General features: G+C 41.1%; 1 protein-coding gene across 1 annotated transcript; it reads left to right on the top strand.

The window, feature by feature from the left end:
- Nucleotides 1-14,958: 14,958 nt before the first annotated feature.
- On the top strand, nt 14,959-16,498 carry LOC111609791 (T-cell acute lymphocytic leukemia protein 1 homolog). The gene is made up of 3 exons (XM_023340279.1): nt 14,959-15,342; nt 15,499-15,563; nt 16,077-16,498. Exons 1-3 carry the CDS (start codon nt 15,287-15,289, stop codon nt 16,478-16,480), a joined length of 525 nt encoding a protein of 174 aa, XP_023196047.1. The 5' UTR covers nt 14,959-15,286; the 3' UTR covers nt 16,481-16,498.
- The last annotated feature ends 523 nt before the right edge of the window (nt 16,499-17,021 follow it).

Raw genomic sequence — 17,021 nt, 5'->3', positions numbered from 1 at the left:
CAAAGTGTTTCAATGGCAGCACAAGAACGTGATGAGGCAGCTTCCTTGAAAAAGGAAAGTTATTCCAAGAACCTTGTGATTTCTTCAACACAGCTGGTCACCAACCAGGAATCCATCTTCAAACCGCAGCAGACACTGGATCAGAAAGGGGAGAAAGGTCCATCTATGGGTAAGGCCAAGGACAACATCCAAACCGAGAATTTAACTGAGGTTCCTGATAGTCAAACTGCAGAAAATGTTCAAGGAGAAAATTTAACTGAAATTCAGAATTTGCCAAACTCTTCTGAAAAGGCAACAAGTCGAGCAAAGTGTACGTGTCTCGCCAAATTTAAGGAGACTGAACTGGAATATATCGAAGTACAGAAGTACTTAATGAAACAACTCGATGAAATGTTTGATATGAATAATAAACTAAATACTAAACTTAGACAGCAGAGCGCTCGGATCAGGAAACTACTCTCAGAGAGAAGACAAGGCAAAAAGTCAGTGGTTTCTGTTCAAATTCAGACAGATTCACAAAACCGGCCAGAGCAGAAAACAGCCGATTATCAATCGGCTTCAATACAAACGGAGATGGATGTTCAGGAAACCAGCTTTCAGTTAAAACCAGTCCGTCAAACCATTTCAACACAAAATGAACTCTCTTTATTGCTAAAACAACAGCCCTCTGAAAAACAGCTGAATGGGCATCAGGATGGGCAGACCGAGCTACTTCAGAGATCTACAGGTGAGAACAGGACAGAGTCGGCAGTGAAAGCTGCCTCTGAATTAGAAACCTTCAGTAATGAAAAGGTTTCTGGAGCAAACAGTGAAAAAGACATTTCAACACCAGAAACAGTCGGGGATCCGACGGCTACCATAGAAAATGAGATTCACACAAATAAAACAGTCATCAGTAAACCACAGGATGAAGAAACTGTCTCTACAACACAACAACATGAGGACCAGCAAGATAAGAGAAAACCATCGAAGAAATATAAACGCAAGCTCAGGAGAAAGGCAGCAATGAAAGCTGCCTGTGAATTGAAAGCTGTCAGCAATGAAAACATTTCTGGAGAAAACAGTGACCAACAAGATGTTTCTATACCAGAAACAGTCGGGGATCCGACAGCGACCATCGTAATTGAGGTTCATAGAAACGAAACAGGGATTGATAAACTACAGCAGGCGACTGAAGAAGAAACTGTTTCCACAACACAACAAAATGGAAACCAGCAAGATGTGAGGAAACCATCAAAGAAATATCAACGCAAAAAAAAGAGAAAGATGGCAAAGAAAGCTAAACTGGAAACTGGTGTAAACCCGATAGAGACAGAACAAAACTGGATCCTGAACGCCAAGATGCCAAAAACTGATTTAGAAATAATACCAGAGATCCCACAGGCAGCTTCTGGACAAACAGAGACAAAACCTGGCAAAGTTTCAGAGGATGTAACAGGTTGGGTTCCTGAAGGGGAGAGTCATCTGATAGAAGAACAGAGAACACAGGTAAAGGTTACATTAAATGAAGGTGTAATCAAAACAACACCTGAGGAATCAGAGACTCCAGCAGCTGAAGGATCAGTTGAGCAGAACGACGTCTCTGAACAGGAAGAGAGACCCATGAAGAAGATTTCTCTGTGGAGGCGTTTGAAAAAGGCTTTAACTCCAACATGTCTGCGCCAGTTCAAAGAGAAATAACGGCCATCCAGCGTAGACATGAATTTATGTCTATTAGATTTAAAGGGGGCGGGGCCATGTGTGGGTTGGGTGATTGGTGGTAATTAGAAAAAGAGCCACTGTTGTTGTTAATTGGACATTTGAATATTAAAAAGCCAGGACTGCACGGTGGGAAGCGTCTCTCCGTGCAGGTGTGGGTTCACTCCGGGTGCTCCGGCTTCCCCCACGTTCAGCAGCATCAGGACTCATGTTCATCCATTCTAAGATTTTTATTTCTAATGCTAAACAGAAAATAAGAAAACCACATTTATTAATTAAAGGGAGATTTGGAAAAAGAAAATGTAAACAACATGGAACAAAAAGAGGCTTTTAGAAATCTAAACTATACAAATTGGAAAAATTTTCAAAACTATCTTTCTGGGAAAGATATATACATCTATATCTAAATTTAATTATATATATAGACAAAGATATCTATATATATATGTCTCTCTCTCTATAAATATATATAAATCTATATATAGATATCTATATATATATACTGTACATCTTCCCTTCTCTCAATACATATATATATATATATATATATATATATATATATATATATATATATATATATATATATATATATATATATATATACATGTATATATATATAAATACATATATATATATATATAAATAAATAAATACATATATATATTACAATGTGTATTTATATATATATATATATATAGCGGCTAAAATCCTATATTTTAGGCTACTGGTTGTTGTGCTTGAAGGCGTTGTTCTTACGTGCGTTCAGTGGAGATTTACCATGTCGATCTTTAGTTTGACTTATGAAAAGGTCATTTATTGTACAGAACAATGTCCATTGTTTGCTACTTCCATGTAGTTACACGTAAATTCGACATCAAAACCCAAACCAAACACAGTGGAAAACTGTTGCCTCTTCCCACTAACAACACCTGAACAGAATCACCGTTGACCTTAAATACCCATCCCCCATCAGACACACAGAACTCAAAATGAAATTCGCCCCCTGGTGGCGATAAACACAGAAAAGGATAAATGACTCCTACACGCCAGCCCCTAATTGCGTGTGGCAGAAGACATAGCAATTACTAATCTTAAATTAAAGGAGCCACAAATAAAGATATGTCTAAATGTACATAAGAGGCAAATCAGGTTTATACATTCATTATTCTACCAGTTTAACAGTTTGTAACTTCACATAACAGACACATTTTTGTTACAGGTCTTTCAATAATGTTCGTTTTTGTTTGAAGATGAACCACTCGCACCAAACCCTTTTTATCTGGAAAAGTTTTAATAACTTTCCCTAATATCCAAGACCCTCGAGGTGTTGTGGAGTCCATAACTACTACAACATCTCCAGGGATGAAGCACCTTTTTTTCTTTATCCACTTTTGTTGTTCTTGTAATAACGGTAGATATTCTCGGATCCAACGTTTCCAAAAGAGGTCTGAAATGTATTGCATTTGTTTCCACCTTCTTTTAGCGTAAAGATCTTTTTTGTCAAAGAGTCCTGGCGGAAAAGCTGGTTTTCCCTTCAAGAGTAGCAAGTGGTTGGGTGTTAAAGCCTCAAGGTCATTGGGGTCCTCTGATAACTTTGTGATGGGACGATCATTAAGTATTGCCTCTGCTTCACAAAGCACAATGTGGAATCCTTCATCGTCCAACATTTGTTGACGAAGCACTGAGTGCAAAACCTTTCTGATCATTCGAATGAGGCGTTCCCAAACCCCGCCACAATGTGATCCAGATGGTGGGTTAAAACTCCATTTAATCCCTTTGTGTGCCATGGCCTTCTCAATTCTTCCATTATTTAGAGAGGCTAGAGCTTCTCGTAGCTCTCTTTCTGCTCCTATGAAATTGGTGCCATTATCTGATCTCATGTGTGAAACTTGTCCTCTTCGAGAGATAAATCGACGCAGTGCATTAATACATGAGTCGGTATCTAAAGAGTACACCACTTCAAGGTGCACGGCCCTGCTTGTCATGCAAGTGAACAATACTCCATAGCGTTTTACAACACTGTGTCCTCTTTTCACACCAATAGGCCCAAAATAATCTACCCCAACATTTGTGAATGGTGGTAGATCAGGAACCACTCTTTCCTCTGGCAAGTCTGCCATTTGTTGTTGACCGGTTTGTCCTCCATACAGTCTGCAGAAAGAACATGTCGCTATGACCCTTTTCACAGCTGAAACTCCATTTGTTATCCAAAATTTTCTTCTTACGACTGAGAGGACATGATTTCTACCTCCATGACCAAGCTGCAAGTGAAAATGTCGGAGGATAAGGTAGGAGATGTGCTGGTCCTTTGCCAGAATGAGAGGATGTTTAATGTTCTCAGGGATGGCTGCTTTACTCAGCCGGCCTCCAACACGCAGAAGCCCATCTTGCAGCACAGGGTCCAGTTTGTAAATTGGGCTGCTTCTGGGTATTTCTGAGTTGCGGGATGTTAATACAGCGAACTCATCAGGGAATCTTTCCCTTTGGCAAAAGGAAATTATGGCTGTCTCAGCTTGTGTGAGCTCTTCTAGAGACACACTTTGATTTCCCAGCGAGTTTTTGAGAGTTTGCATTTCTTTTGTCAATTCCAGTGATGATGTTTCAGTCATAATTGAATTGGCCAGTTTCAAATCCTTTCTTCTCTTACTCAGTTTCAGCAGAACTCCCTTTAGCTTGATGAACCAAGCAACTGCAGACTTCAGTTTTTGCCAGTCTGAGAAAAATGCTATTAACTCAGAAGTTGCATTTGAGTTAATGACTGTAGCATTGATCAAGGGAATCTTCTTTAGTTCTGGATCATCAGTAGTCATACTGAAATCCATTGGAGACTTGGGCCATTTATCTTCAGGTTCCCACAAAAAGGTAGGACTTTCTATCCATTTTTGGTTCAAAAGGCTGTCAACTTTAAACCCACGGGAAGCATCATCAGCAGGGTTTAAAGATGAAGGCACGTGTCTCCACTGCTCAAGGTCTGTATTATCCCTAATAATTGTTACTCTGTTAGCAACAAAAGTTTGAAACCTTCTGTCTTCATTTTTTATATATTTTAGAACGGCTGAGCTGTCACTCCAAAAACAAGCCTTTCCAATGGCAGCTGAAGCTCTGACTGAAGCATGTTATTCAATCTGACGGCCATAACAGCAGCTGTGAGCTCTAAACGTGGAATAGTCACAGGTTTGAGTGGAGCTACTCTGGCTTTGCCAAACAAGAATGATACATGAACTCTCTTGTTGCTGTTCTGCATTCTGACATATGTAGCTGTACCATACCCACTCTCACTAGCGTCAGAGAAGTGGTGTAACTGAGCATTAACCACTTCTCCAAACCCTTCAGGTTTGATGCATCTGCTGACTTGGAAGTCAGCCAATTTTTCCAAGTCAGTCAGCCATCGGTTCCATTGGTTTTGAAAGGTTAGAGGTATAGGATCATCCCAACCCCATTTCATCCTGCATAACTCTTGTAACAGCCGTTTGGCAGGAAGTATAAGAGGAGCTAGGAATCCTAGTGGGTCATAAATGGAGCTGATGGTAGACAACAAACCTCTTTTAGTGGAAGGCTTTTCTTTGACTTTCAGTTTGAACTTAAAACTATCCGTCTCTGTGCACCATTGTAAACCTAGTGCTCTGTCTACCGGTAGCTCATCACTGTCCAGATTCAACTCACAAAGAGTCTGGGACATGAGCTCTCCTGGGATACATTGGAGCACTTCTCGGCTGTTGCTAATCCATTGGGTTAGCGTAAACCCTCCTCTGCTGCAAATAGCCATAAGGTCTTTGGCCATGGTAACTGCACTTTCCTCTGATGGCAGACTTTTTAAGAGGTCATCCATGTAAAAGTTTTTGTTGACTGTTAGTACAACATCTGCTGAGAAGCTGGACTGATTATCCTCAGCAGTCTTTCTGAGAGCATAGCAAGCACAGCTTGGTGAGGAGACTGCACCAAATAAGTGGACAGTCATACGGTATTCCTCAAGGTCCTGTTCTAGATTACCTTGAGGCCACCACATGAAGCGTAGAAAGTCCACATGGTCCTCAGACACCTTAACCTGGTGGAACATGGATTTCATGTCTGCCATTAATGCCACATATTCCTGCCGAAACCTCACTAAAACCCGCACCAATGAGCTAGTTAGGTTAGGGCCCTGTAAAAGCTGACTGTTAAGCGAGACCCCTTTATACTCTGCTCCACAATCAAACACCACACGTAGCTTATGTTTTTGTGGATGGTATACACCATGATGTGGTATATACCACACCTTGCCTTTCGCTGTAGTCAGCTGATGCTGTGGAACCCTTTCTGCATGTCCACTATTAATGGCATTAGTCATGAAGTTTGTGTACTCTTTATGAAAATTTCTATTCTTTTTGAATTTCCTTTTCAAACCAAGTATACGCTGCAGAGCAACAGAAATGTTGTTTGGCATAAAGAGTTCTTCCCTTTTGAAAGGCAGCTTCAGTTTGTAATGTCCATTCTCTAGCTGCGCAGAGCGATCCATTATGTCTAGGAATTTTTGTTCCTCTCTTGACATTTCCTCTTGTTCTGTAAAGGATTTCTCAGTAAAGTCGTAGTTGTATTGGCTCGTCAGAAGCTCTTCAGTTTTATCAACTGTAGTTCTGTTGACATGAACTGAAGGGTAGCCATTTTCAAGATCCTTGTAACCTTCTGCTGAAGCATTTATAACCCATTCTAGGAGGCTTCTGATTGCATAGGGCCCTTCACCCCTACTATTAACCACCTCCCAAGGTTCCATTAGTTTAGATGCATTTGTGCCCACTAATAGGTCTACACCGGCATGTATACGAGGAAAATTAATGTCCTTTAAGTATGACCATTTTGACAGCTCCTCCTTACTGATGATATTATCGGTGGAAACTGGCATTTCTTTTTGTGTAAACACAATGGGAAGCTGATAGGAATGGCTTCCATTTATTTCTGAAATCTCCAGCCCTTTAATGACAGATGTTGTCATTGTTTTACTATGACCCATTGTACGGAGATGAATCTGAGCCTTTCGACCTTGAATGTTGAGTTCATTAAGAAGTCTTTCCGAGCAGAACGTATCAGTGCTCCCTGGATCCAGAAAGGCGTATGTTTTAATGATCTTAGTTCCCTTTGAACTTTTCACTTTCACAGGCAGGATGGGAAGAATGCCTTTATGGTGGCCAGCCCCAGTATGACCACAAGTAGAGGAAGTTTTACAGCCCTTTTCTGCCTGATCCAACTCTTTCTGATGGGGTTTTTCCTTCTGTCCAATGTGCAAAATGCTGGGATGCTTTTGGTTACAGTGTTTGCAAGCGATGCGCTTATCACAGTTCCTGCTTAAATGTCCTGTATCCAAGCAACCAAAACATAAACCTTTGTCTTTTATAAAGTCTAGTTTTTCCCTGTGTGACCTCTTTCCTAATTGTTGACATTGTTCCAATACATGACCATCCTGTGTACAATACAGACAGGATGAATAATTCGATTTGTCAACAACAGTTACTTCATTTTTGAGAGACGGCATGTTACAGTCATCTTTAACAGAAACATGGGTGACAAAGCTGTTTCTTTTAAACTGCGACTTTATTTGAGGTTTGCTAGGTCTTATGATTCCCCTAGCAGGTTGTAAGTCCTGTATATCTCCAAAAATCGGATCAGAGATTATCCTAATCTGGTGTTCAATAAAAGCAACAATATCTCTGAAACATGCTCTTTGACTAGTTCTCTCAAAAATCTCATTTGCCTTTGTTCTCCATTTTTCTCTTAGTTTAAAAGGAAACTTTTGAACCAAGATTTTCATGTTAGCTGGCATGCTTAACTCTTCCAAATACTGCAGTTCCTCCATTGCATTGCAGCATTCACGAAGGAACAGTCCAAATGCTTTTAATGCTTTAGCATCTTCACCTTTAATGTTGGGCCAACCAGTGGCCTTTTCCATGTAGGCTGCAGTAATATTAAATTCATTGCCAAAATGTTCTTTGAGGAGTTCCTTGGCCGCTGCATATCCTCTTTCTGCAGTCATATGAAGGCAACTACGAATGAGGTCTCTTGGTTGCCCCCTGGTGTACTGTTCAAGGTAGTACAAACAGTCTCCTTTACAACTGGTCTTTGCTTCCACAGAATGTTCAAAGGCTTTCATAAAGGAGTTGAACTGTAAAGGATTTCCGTCATAAATGGGAATTTCTCTGTATGGCAGTAACTGACTTGTTTGCATTTGAATCAGAAGAGCTGTTATGTCATTCTGTTGTTTCAACACATTGTAGAGGTCTCCAGCAGATTGACTTTGATTTGATGGAAGCAAACTGTTTTGAGTGGTAACATTGGGATTGGAGAAAATACTAGAAGCTTTAGAAATTTGAACAGCAGGGGGAGCCGTTTGTGACACCAAAGTATTGAAAACGGAGTCATCCACCTGTGGTGGAATATGCCTTTCATAGGTTGTGTTTAGATCTGACTCAACCTCTTTATCCCTCAGCAGTCCAGCATCTTCTTGAAGCTTCTTTACAGGTTTGGTAACCAACTGTGAAGCTTGTGAAAGTAGTAAAGTAGGTTTGATCTTGGGTCTAGCACCCTTTCTAACATATGAATCCATTCCATCAGAATGCTTAGATGTAATGCTGCCTTTAGTGCTGCCCTAAGGAACCATTAGCTTGGCGTTAGCAGCAGCTATTTTGGTGTCCATCTCAAGTTGCTCTTTTCTTTTCTTTAACAAGTATTCCTGCTCCTCCAGCACATGCTTCTCCTTTAAAGCAGCTGCACATGCCAGGAGTGCAGCCCTTTCTGCTTCTGCTTTTATTTGTTCAGAAAGCATTGAAGATTTGCTGGTTGTTATAGAAGAACCCCTTTGACTCCCAGCTTTTCTAAAAGACCTTAAGGAAACATTTGAAATGCTGTCATGAGGTTCAATCTGCAGCTCCTCCTCCATCATGATCATGCCACCACTGGCAGACTTTGGTTCAGCTTCGTTATTATTTTTACTCTCATTTTCTTTAATATCATCAGGCACACTGACTGAGCAATCCTGAGCCTCAGCCAACCATTTATGAGTATCAGCAACAAAATCATGAACATTCAACATTTTAGCTTGAAACCATATGTCATGCTTTTGTGCTTCATCCACCGGCAATAATCCCAACAAACCCTGGTGTACCCTTTGTGTTTCTTCAGACAAACCCAAAAACCGTTTAAATTCTACCTTAATGTCATTCACACACCCTTTGTCATTTTTCAACACTGTAATAGTTTGTCTTAATTTTGTGAGCTTATTTAACTTTGTTTTTCTTTCACTTTCTAAGTTACTGATTTTCACCAACAAAGCTTTGGCTGTTAATTTCACTTTTCCTTTTTCAGTCTTCCATTGAGGACTTTGTGTTGGACTTTCCTCTTCACCCATAATGTTATTATGACCCTCCTGATCCAGATCAACGTTTTCCTCTTCTGCCATAATGGCCATTCATAGATATCAGCGCTGACTCACGTATCCCAATGATGCGTTGGCCGGCACTGATAATCTGCGTCCCGAGGTCCGCTGCTACGAATCTCAGTGGCTCCAATAGCTCGATCCATGCAGCTCTGTTCCCAGCGTCCGATGTCGATCGCTCCTCTGCGGTTCCGGTTCCGACGGCTCCAATAGCCTGTGTCGGTGCGGCGTCTTTGCGGCTTCGTATATATATATATATATATATTATAAAAAAAAAAAAAATTCCCTTCTCACCCACCGTGGGTGGTTCTTATCCTCTGAGCTCGGGTCCTCTACCAGAGGCCTGGGAGCTTGAGGGTTCTGCGCAGTATCTTGGCTGTGCCAAGGACTGCACATTTCTGGACTGAGATGTCTGATGTTGTTCCTGGGATCTGTTGTAGCCATTGGTGGCTGGCTGGATAGCTCAATAGATAAGGCATCGGTATATCACCCGAGAGGGCAGGGTTCGAATCCAGTCTGGGTCCTTAGGCAAGACCCTTCAAGCTACTGCCTACCTCATACCATGAGAGACACAAAAATGCATAACATGCCGGCTCAGACGTCGCCCGGCCAAACAAGGTCTGCGTCAGGTGTTGGGGAACCAGAGCACCTTGATGACAAATGGGCTACTGGAACAAGACGGAAATGGGCGAGAGATGAAAATGTGGATCTGTTGTATATATATATATATTTCCTTTATTTAACCAGGTAAGCCCCGTTGAGATCTAGATCCCATTTTCAAGAGGGACCTGGGCAAAAAAAAATTGCAATACATAGCAACCTGGTTACAAGATAAAAACATAATTTCATAATTATGAAATTCATAATTATTATGATTTTCATAATCCTGTTAAAAAGTCTTACTGCATTGATTTTTTAAAGTGGCCCTAATTTTGCTCCGTAGGTCTTGATGATTATTTTCTGCCTAAAGGCTAAATTGAATTTAAACACCTGATCAAAGTTCTGATAAATGGCAGAGGGGGCGCTGTGCTGAGCTCAGCGAGCTCTAAACAGGATTACATATATATACTGTACATATATACTGTATATATATACTGTACATATATAATGTATATATACAGTATATCCGTATAGGCAAAACAAATCGTTTACATGCCATCCATAGTCGCGCTGCCGCTGTATAATAATTTCGTTATTTCAATGAAACATGGAAATTTAGGCATTTTGAATTTCGTGCTCCACAGCAAAGGGAAAACCAGTTTAACTGCAGACTCGTTTCCATAGCAACTGACAACAACGTCCCTAAAAAAACACTGAACTTCGTATTTCCCACACAAAGAGCAGAACATTCAGTCTGTTGCAGTAGTTCGGTTTTAGGCTTAATGTTATTTTGCCATTATTAATAAGCGATTGTTGTGGTAAGAGGAGAAAACTATAAATATATCGCTGCACTTTACTGTATGGCTAGCTCCACGGCTAGCTCCACGGCTAGCTCCACGGCTAGCTCCACGGCTAGCTCCACGGCTAGCTCCACGGCTAGCTCCACGGCTAGCTCGCTGTTTGTGTCACTTACTCTGCAGTTGCGGAGTCACAATGTCTGGGACATGAGCGCCCCCTGCCATGAGGCCAGAGAACTGCCTGCCTTGCCTCAAATCTGGTCTCTGGTTTCTGATCGCTTCTCTGTACATGAAACACGTCACACACAGTTGGTGACAACAAACACTGAACATTATATACATAAGCTAAATGATGGAAAAGCAGTTCATATATGAAATGTTTTTTTAACCATTTTATTGGCGACGTTCAGACAGGAGGAACTTGTTCTCATTGAATAGCAGTTAGCGGGAGGTTGATCAGCCTCAGGTGAGGCTCACCTCGCTGCTGCCTCACCTGCTGCGCTTCCGAGCTTTTGAATGGGAAAATGCGAAAATTCAGCAATTTTGAAGAAAAAAATAATAAAAATTGGTTAAGCTAAATAAAAATAATTACTTTCCAGTACAAACCACAGGGTGAAAATAGCTATAAATTATTTTATCATTATACATTTCCATAATGACAGGTAAGGCCCTAGTTCACCGCACGTCACTGGTAACTATGGCAGCCAGTTTAAAAGTCCACTGACTCTTTCTGCGGTCAGGTTGCGCGCTTCCGTCATGTTAATGAAAAATCCATCAGACAAGCCCGCTCTGAATATCAAACGAAACTGTGACATCACAATGTGACATCACAATACAACTCCAAAGGCAGAATTCTGACATCACCAGCGATGATATAAGCTCCTCACATCATCTACTTTCATCACAGCCGTTTAGCCGCCGTTGTTGATACGTTTCTCTTGAGAATTTATTTAGCAGTTCGCAATAAGACTTTCAACTTTGTTTGGTGAACTTTTCTTTTGGAGATTGACAACAAACTTAACTTGAAATCTTTACTAAGTTTCTAGAGAAGTGATTTATCTTAGAACCGGAAACAAGCAAAAGATACAATGGAGTCCAACCAACTTAGAGTTGAAGAGATTGAATCTGACAACATTGTTGAAAGGAAATTTCAGCCACCCACGCCACCCAAACGCAAGAAGAAGAAGGTGTCGTTTGCAGTCTGGTTGGAGCAGCAGGAGCTTAAGATTTCTGCTGAAACCATCGAACAGCAGGACGCTTCACTGGGGACTGATAATGAATCGATCGCCAAAGAACCGGAGACGGTGGATCAAAAAGGGGACAAACCGACACCTGAGAGTGAGTCCAATCAGAAGAACCAGGTACCATTTAAAACCTTGTCGGAGGAACACGTCCCCACTGAACAAGAGATTTCTGCAGGAAATAATGAAAACCAGAACGATTCACTGGCCAGTGAAGAAGAGTCCACCGCTGGAGTGCAGGAGACGATCGACATAGAAGAGAAGGAACAGCCACCAACAACCAGAGCCAACAAAAAGAAAATGATACCATTTCAAATCTGGTTGGACAAACATGCCCCTGTTGACCAAGAGATTTCTGCTGAAAGTACTGGAACGGAAAACGATTCACTGGTTACCAAACAGGAATCGATCTCCGTACTGCAGGAGACACCAGAGAAGGAACAGCCTTCTACGTCTGGCACTGAAAATGTTAAAAAGCAGGACACTTCTCTGCCTGAAGAAAAAGGTAATCAGGAAGATTCCTTAAAGAAGATTTGCAAAGAGGAACCAGTTGTGTTGATTTCTGCAACACAACTGGTCACTGAAAAGACAAAGATCTCACAATCACAGAGGAAAGTGGATCAGAAAGAGAAAAAACAAAAATCAGAGGCGACGCGCATCAAGAAGACGCCGCTGTTATGGAAAACTTTCCCAGAGCCTGATGCTTTTATAGATCTAACATTTTTTACTGAAGACAGTGACATCAATAACGGTCCTCTGCCGGAAAACCAAAGTTATCGGGCAGCTTTGCCCAGCAGTAGAAAGAAGACGTTTTGGAAAATGCTCCCCAAATCAGAACCTCGCGTAGATGTAAGTTTTATTGCTGAGAATATTGACACCCAAAGTGTTTCAATGGCAGCACAAGAACGTGATGAGGCAGCTTCCTTGAAAAAGGAAAGTTATTCCAAGAACCTTGTGATTTCTTCAACACAGCTGGTCACCAACCAGGAATCCATCTTCAAACCGCAGCAGACACTGGATCAGAAAGGGGAGAAAGGTCCATCTATGGGTAAGGCCAAGGACAACATCCAAACCGAGAATTTAACTGAGGTTCCTGATAGTCAAACTGCAGAAAATGTTCAAGGAGAAAATTTAACTGAAATTCAGAATTTGCCAAACTCTTCTGAAAAGGCAACAAGTCGAGCAAAGTGTACGTGTCTCGCCAAATTTAAGGAGACTGAACTGGAATATATCGAAGTACAGAAGTACTTAATGAAACAACTCGATGAAATGTTTGATATGAATAATAAACTAAATACTAAACTTAGACAGCAGAGCGCTCGGATCAGGAAACTACTCTCAGAGAGAAGACAAGGCAAAAAGTCAGTGGTTTCTGTTCAAATTCAGACAGACTCACAAAACCGGCCAGAGCAGAAAACAGCCGATTATCAATCGGCTTCAATACAAACGGAGATGGATGTTCAGGAAACCAGCTTTCAGTTAAAACCAGTCCGTCAAACCATTTCAACACAAAATGAACTCTCTTTATTGCTAAAACAACAGCCCTCTGAAAAACAGCTGAATGGGCATCAGGATGGGCAGACCGAGCTACTTCAGAGATCTACAGGTGAGAACAGGACAGAGTCGGCAGTGAAAGCTGCCTCTGAATTAGAAACCTTCAGTAATGAAAAGGTTTCTGGAGCAAACAGTGAAAAAGACATTTCAACACCAGAAACAGTCGGGGATCCGACGGCTACCATAGAAAATGAGATTCACACAAATAAAACAGTCATCAGTAAACCACAGGATGAAGAAACTGTCTCTACAACACAACAACATGAGGACCAGCAAGATAAGAGAAAACCATCGAAGAAATATAAACGCAAGCTCAGGAGAAAGGCAGCAATGAAAGCTGCCTGTGAATTGAAAGCTGTCAGCAATGAAAACATTTCTGGAGAAAACAGTGACCAACAAGATGTTTCTATACCAGAAACAGTCGGGGATCCGACAGCGACCATCGTAATTGAGGTTCATAGAAACGAAACAGGGATTGATAAACTACAGCAGGCGACTGAAGAAGAAACTGTTTCCACAACACAACAAAATGGAAACCAGCAAGATGTGAGGAAACCATCAAAGAAATATCAACGCAAAAAAAAGAGAAAGATGGCAAAGAAAGCTAAACTGGAAACTGGTGTAAACCCGATAGAGACAGAACAAAACTGGATCCTGAACGCCAAGATGCCAAAAACTGATTTAGAAATAATACCAGAGATCCCACAGGCAGCTTCTGGACAAACAGAGACAAAACCTGGCAAAGTTTCAGAGGATGTAACAGGTTGGGTTCCTGAAGGGGAGAGTCATCTGATAGAAGAACAGAGAACACAGGTAAAGGTTACATTAAATGAAGGTGTAATCAAAACAACACCTGAGGAATCAGAGACTCCAGCAGCTGAAGGATCAGTTGAGCAGAACGACGTCTCTGAACAGGAAGAGAGACCCATGAAGAAGATTTCTCTGTGGAGGCGTTTGAAAAAGGCTTTAACTCCAACATGTCTGCGCCAGTTCAAAGAGAAATAACGGCCATCCAGCGTAGACATGAATTTATGTCTATTAGATTTAAAGGGGGCGGGGCCATGTGTGGGTTGGGTGATTGGTGGTAATTAGAAAAAGAGCCACTGTTGTTGTTAATTGGACATTTGAATATTAAAAAGCCAGGACTGCACGGTGGGAAGCGTCTCTCCGTGCAGGTGTGGGTTCACTCCGGGTGCTCCGGCTTCCCCCACGTTCAGCAGCATCAGGACTCATGTTCATCCATTCTAAGATTTTTATTTCTAATGCTAAACAGAAAATAAGAAAACCACATTTATTAATTAAAGGGAGATTTGGAAAAAGAAAATGTAAACAACATGGAACAAAAAGAGGCTTTTAGAAATCTAAACTATACATATATATATAGTTTAGAGTAGCTATATATATATATATATAGTTTATATATATACATATATACTATATATATATGTATATATATATAAATATGTACAGTATATTTATACATATACATATATATATATATATATATATATATATATATATATATATATATATATATATATATATATATATATATATATATATATATATATATATACAGTATATGTATATATATAGATCTACTGTTTAACTTTCAGGAACTTTGCCCTCCTCTGACTATAATATCATTTCTTCTTGTAAACAAACCGATAATTTAATGTAAAATATGAATCCTTGCAGCAATGAGTGCAGTGCTGATCTGCTCTCACTGAGCAGGTAAACTCTTGTGACCCTTGACCCGAGCAGAGGGAGGAGGGGAGGAGTGGGACACGACGTGCAGGAGGTCGTGACGGAGTAAGGCTGGGGGGTCTGCAGGTCCCAGGGGTGCTGCTTCCGGCCGGCGGGGGGCGTCAGAGACCTTACCCCTAATGAAGCCGTCATTACCGGCGTGGAAACGACGCCAGCCCCCCCAGGGGACACGCAGGGGGGTCCGTGGGTGTCCATAAAAACACGCAGAGACGAACCGGGAGCTTCAGATGATTTCGGACTTTCTGCGGATCCTCCACGAGACAGAAATGCTGCGCGAGACCAGGTGAGAAAAAAAACAACAAAAAAACACGTGAAAAACAACTTCTTCTCTAGAAATAATATGATTTAAAGCAATCTGGGACCTTCAGTGTCATTTTGGGTTATTGTAACATTTGTTTTATGATGATTCAGATTGATAAATGTTTTTATTATTTTGCAGAGATCCAGATTCCTGCGTCCCGGTGAAGCAGACAGGAAGTCCGTATGAGATGAGCCCCAGTGATGGTGAGTTCACGGACATCCGTTTATTTTAATCTGTCCTTTAAGATCAAATTCATCTTGAAAACGAAACTGTTCATCAGAAACATGTACAATCTCCTTCATATTTTATTGTTATTATTGACAATTATAGCCTCCTGCTCTCCTTATTTTGGCTATTTGAAGGTTTTCTTGTTTCTTATATTTTAGTAGAAAAGTATTTTTATCCATTAAAAGCTTAAATTTATGTAATTTATTGATGTTAATTTTCATTGTTTTTCCCCATATGGTCCTGAAATATCTTTTGGATCTTTTCACAGTAGTGAGCTGTGGGATCGGTTTACAGTGCAGAAAATTATGAACTTTCATGTTTCATAAAACTTTGAAACATAAAAGTTTAATTTTGCTTTTTTGAGTCAGTTTACTCCAGTTATTGATCAACTGATCAGCTTGATTAAATGAATATGTTTCTCTGTTTTTATGGCCACCTGTTTTACTGCCCTGTTCTGTGTATGAAGGTTTTCCTCTTTTATCCCTCAGGGTCGCGACCCCTGGGCGTCCATCGGGTCTTCACCAACAGTCGGGAGCGCCGGCGCCAGCAGAACGTCAACGGGGCGTTCGCCGAGCTGCGGCGCCTCATCCCCACTCATCCCCCCGACAGGAAGCTGAGCAAGAACGACATCCTGCGCCACGCGCTGCGCTACATCCACTTCCTGGACCGGCTGCTGGTGGACCAGGAGGACGGCGGCCTGCAGGGGGCGCCTTCGCCCCGCTGGGCCCAGAGCTCAGAGGACGGAGACTCTGACGGCGTGTTGGAGCAGCAGCGCTACCTGCACCGCTACCAGGTGCAGCTGAGCAGCCAATCAGAACCCACCGACGGCCAGACCCTTCCCAGACTGGAAGCTGAACTGGAAACCAGTTCTGGTGTTTGGCTTTTATATTAAAGACTTCTGTCTCGGTGCGAATATTAATGTCAAAAGCTGCGTTTCCATTTGAAATGTACGTAAAACTTTGTTGATATTCTGCTAACGTAGCAAAAATAAAATTTCAACATTAGCAACATTTCGCTAATGTTGAAATAACAAGATTTTACAATTCCAGTGGAAATAAGGAACACAATTTAAATCACATGTGGATAAGTCAGTTCTCACAGGAAGCTGCGCCATCATCCACTTCCTGCCGTCTTTGTCGTTTCCTCCAGTAGTAACTTCCTGTTGTTGGTCACGTGACTCATCTGATGCAGAAAAAAGTGTTTCTGCCGTTGTTTTGTGAAATGAAACATTTTTGATACGGACAAAAAAAGAAAACTAAATAATGTGAGTTTTTTTCTAGATGTGTTTGATTTAAGCGAATTTATTTAGGAAACATGAAATTGCGTAACAGCGTTGTCAATGGAAATGCAGCGAGGTTTGCAGATTGTTCCTGAATATTACAGTTACGCTAAAAATGATGAAGATGACGAACATCATCATCAGCATCATCAAC

This window comes from Xiphophorus maculatus, chromosome 9 (assembly GCF_002775205.1).
Source record: "Xiphophorus maculatus strain JP 163 A chromosome 9, X_maculatus-5.0-male, whole genome shotgun sequence".
In the NCBI taxonomy this organism is placed as follows: Eukaryota; Metazoa; Chordata; class Actinopteri; order Cyprinodontiformes; family Poeciliidae; genus Xiphophorus; species Xiphophorus maculatus.
Note: the sequence above shows the minus strand (reverse complement) of the source record. Positions and strands in the feature narration are given on the sequence as shown.

Coding starts and splice junctions, on each gene's coding strand:
- LOC111609791 (XM_023340279.1), top strand. CDS start 15,287: ATGATTTCGGACTTTCTGCGGATCCTCCACGAGACAGAAATGCTGCGC. Junction 15,343..15,498: donor GAAATGCTGCGCGAGACCAG/GTGAGAAAAAAA, acceptor ATTATTTTGCAG/AGATCCAGATTCCTGCGTCC. Junction 15,564..16,076: donor TGAGATGAGCCCCAGTGATG/GTGAGTTCACGG, acceptor TTTATCCCTCAG/GGTCGCGACCCCTGGGCGTC.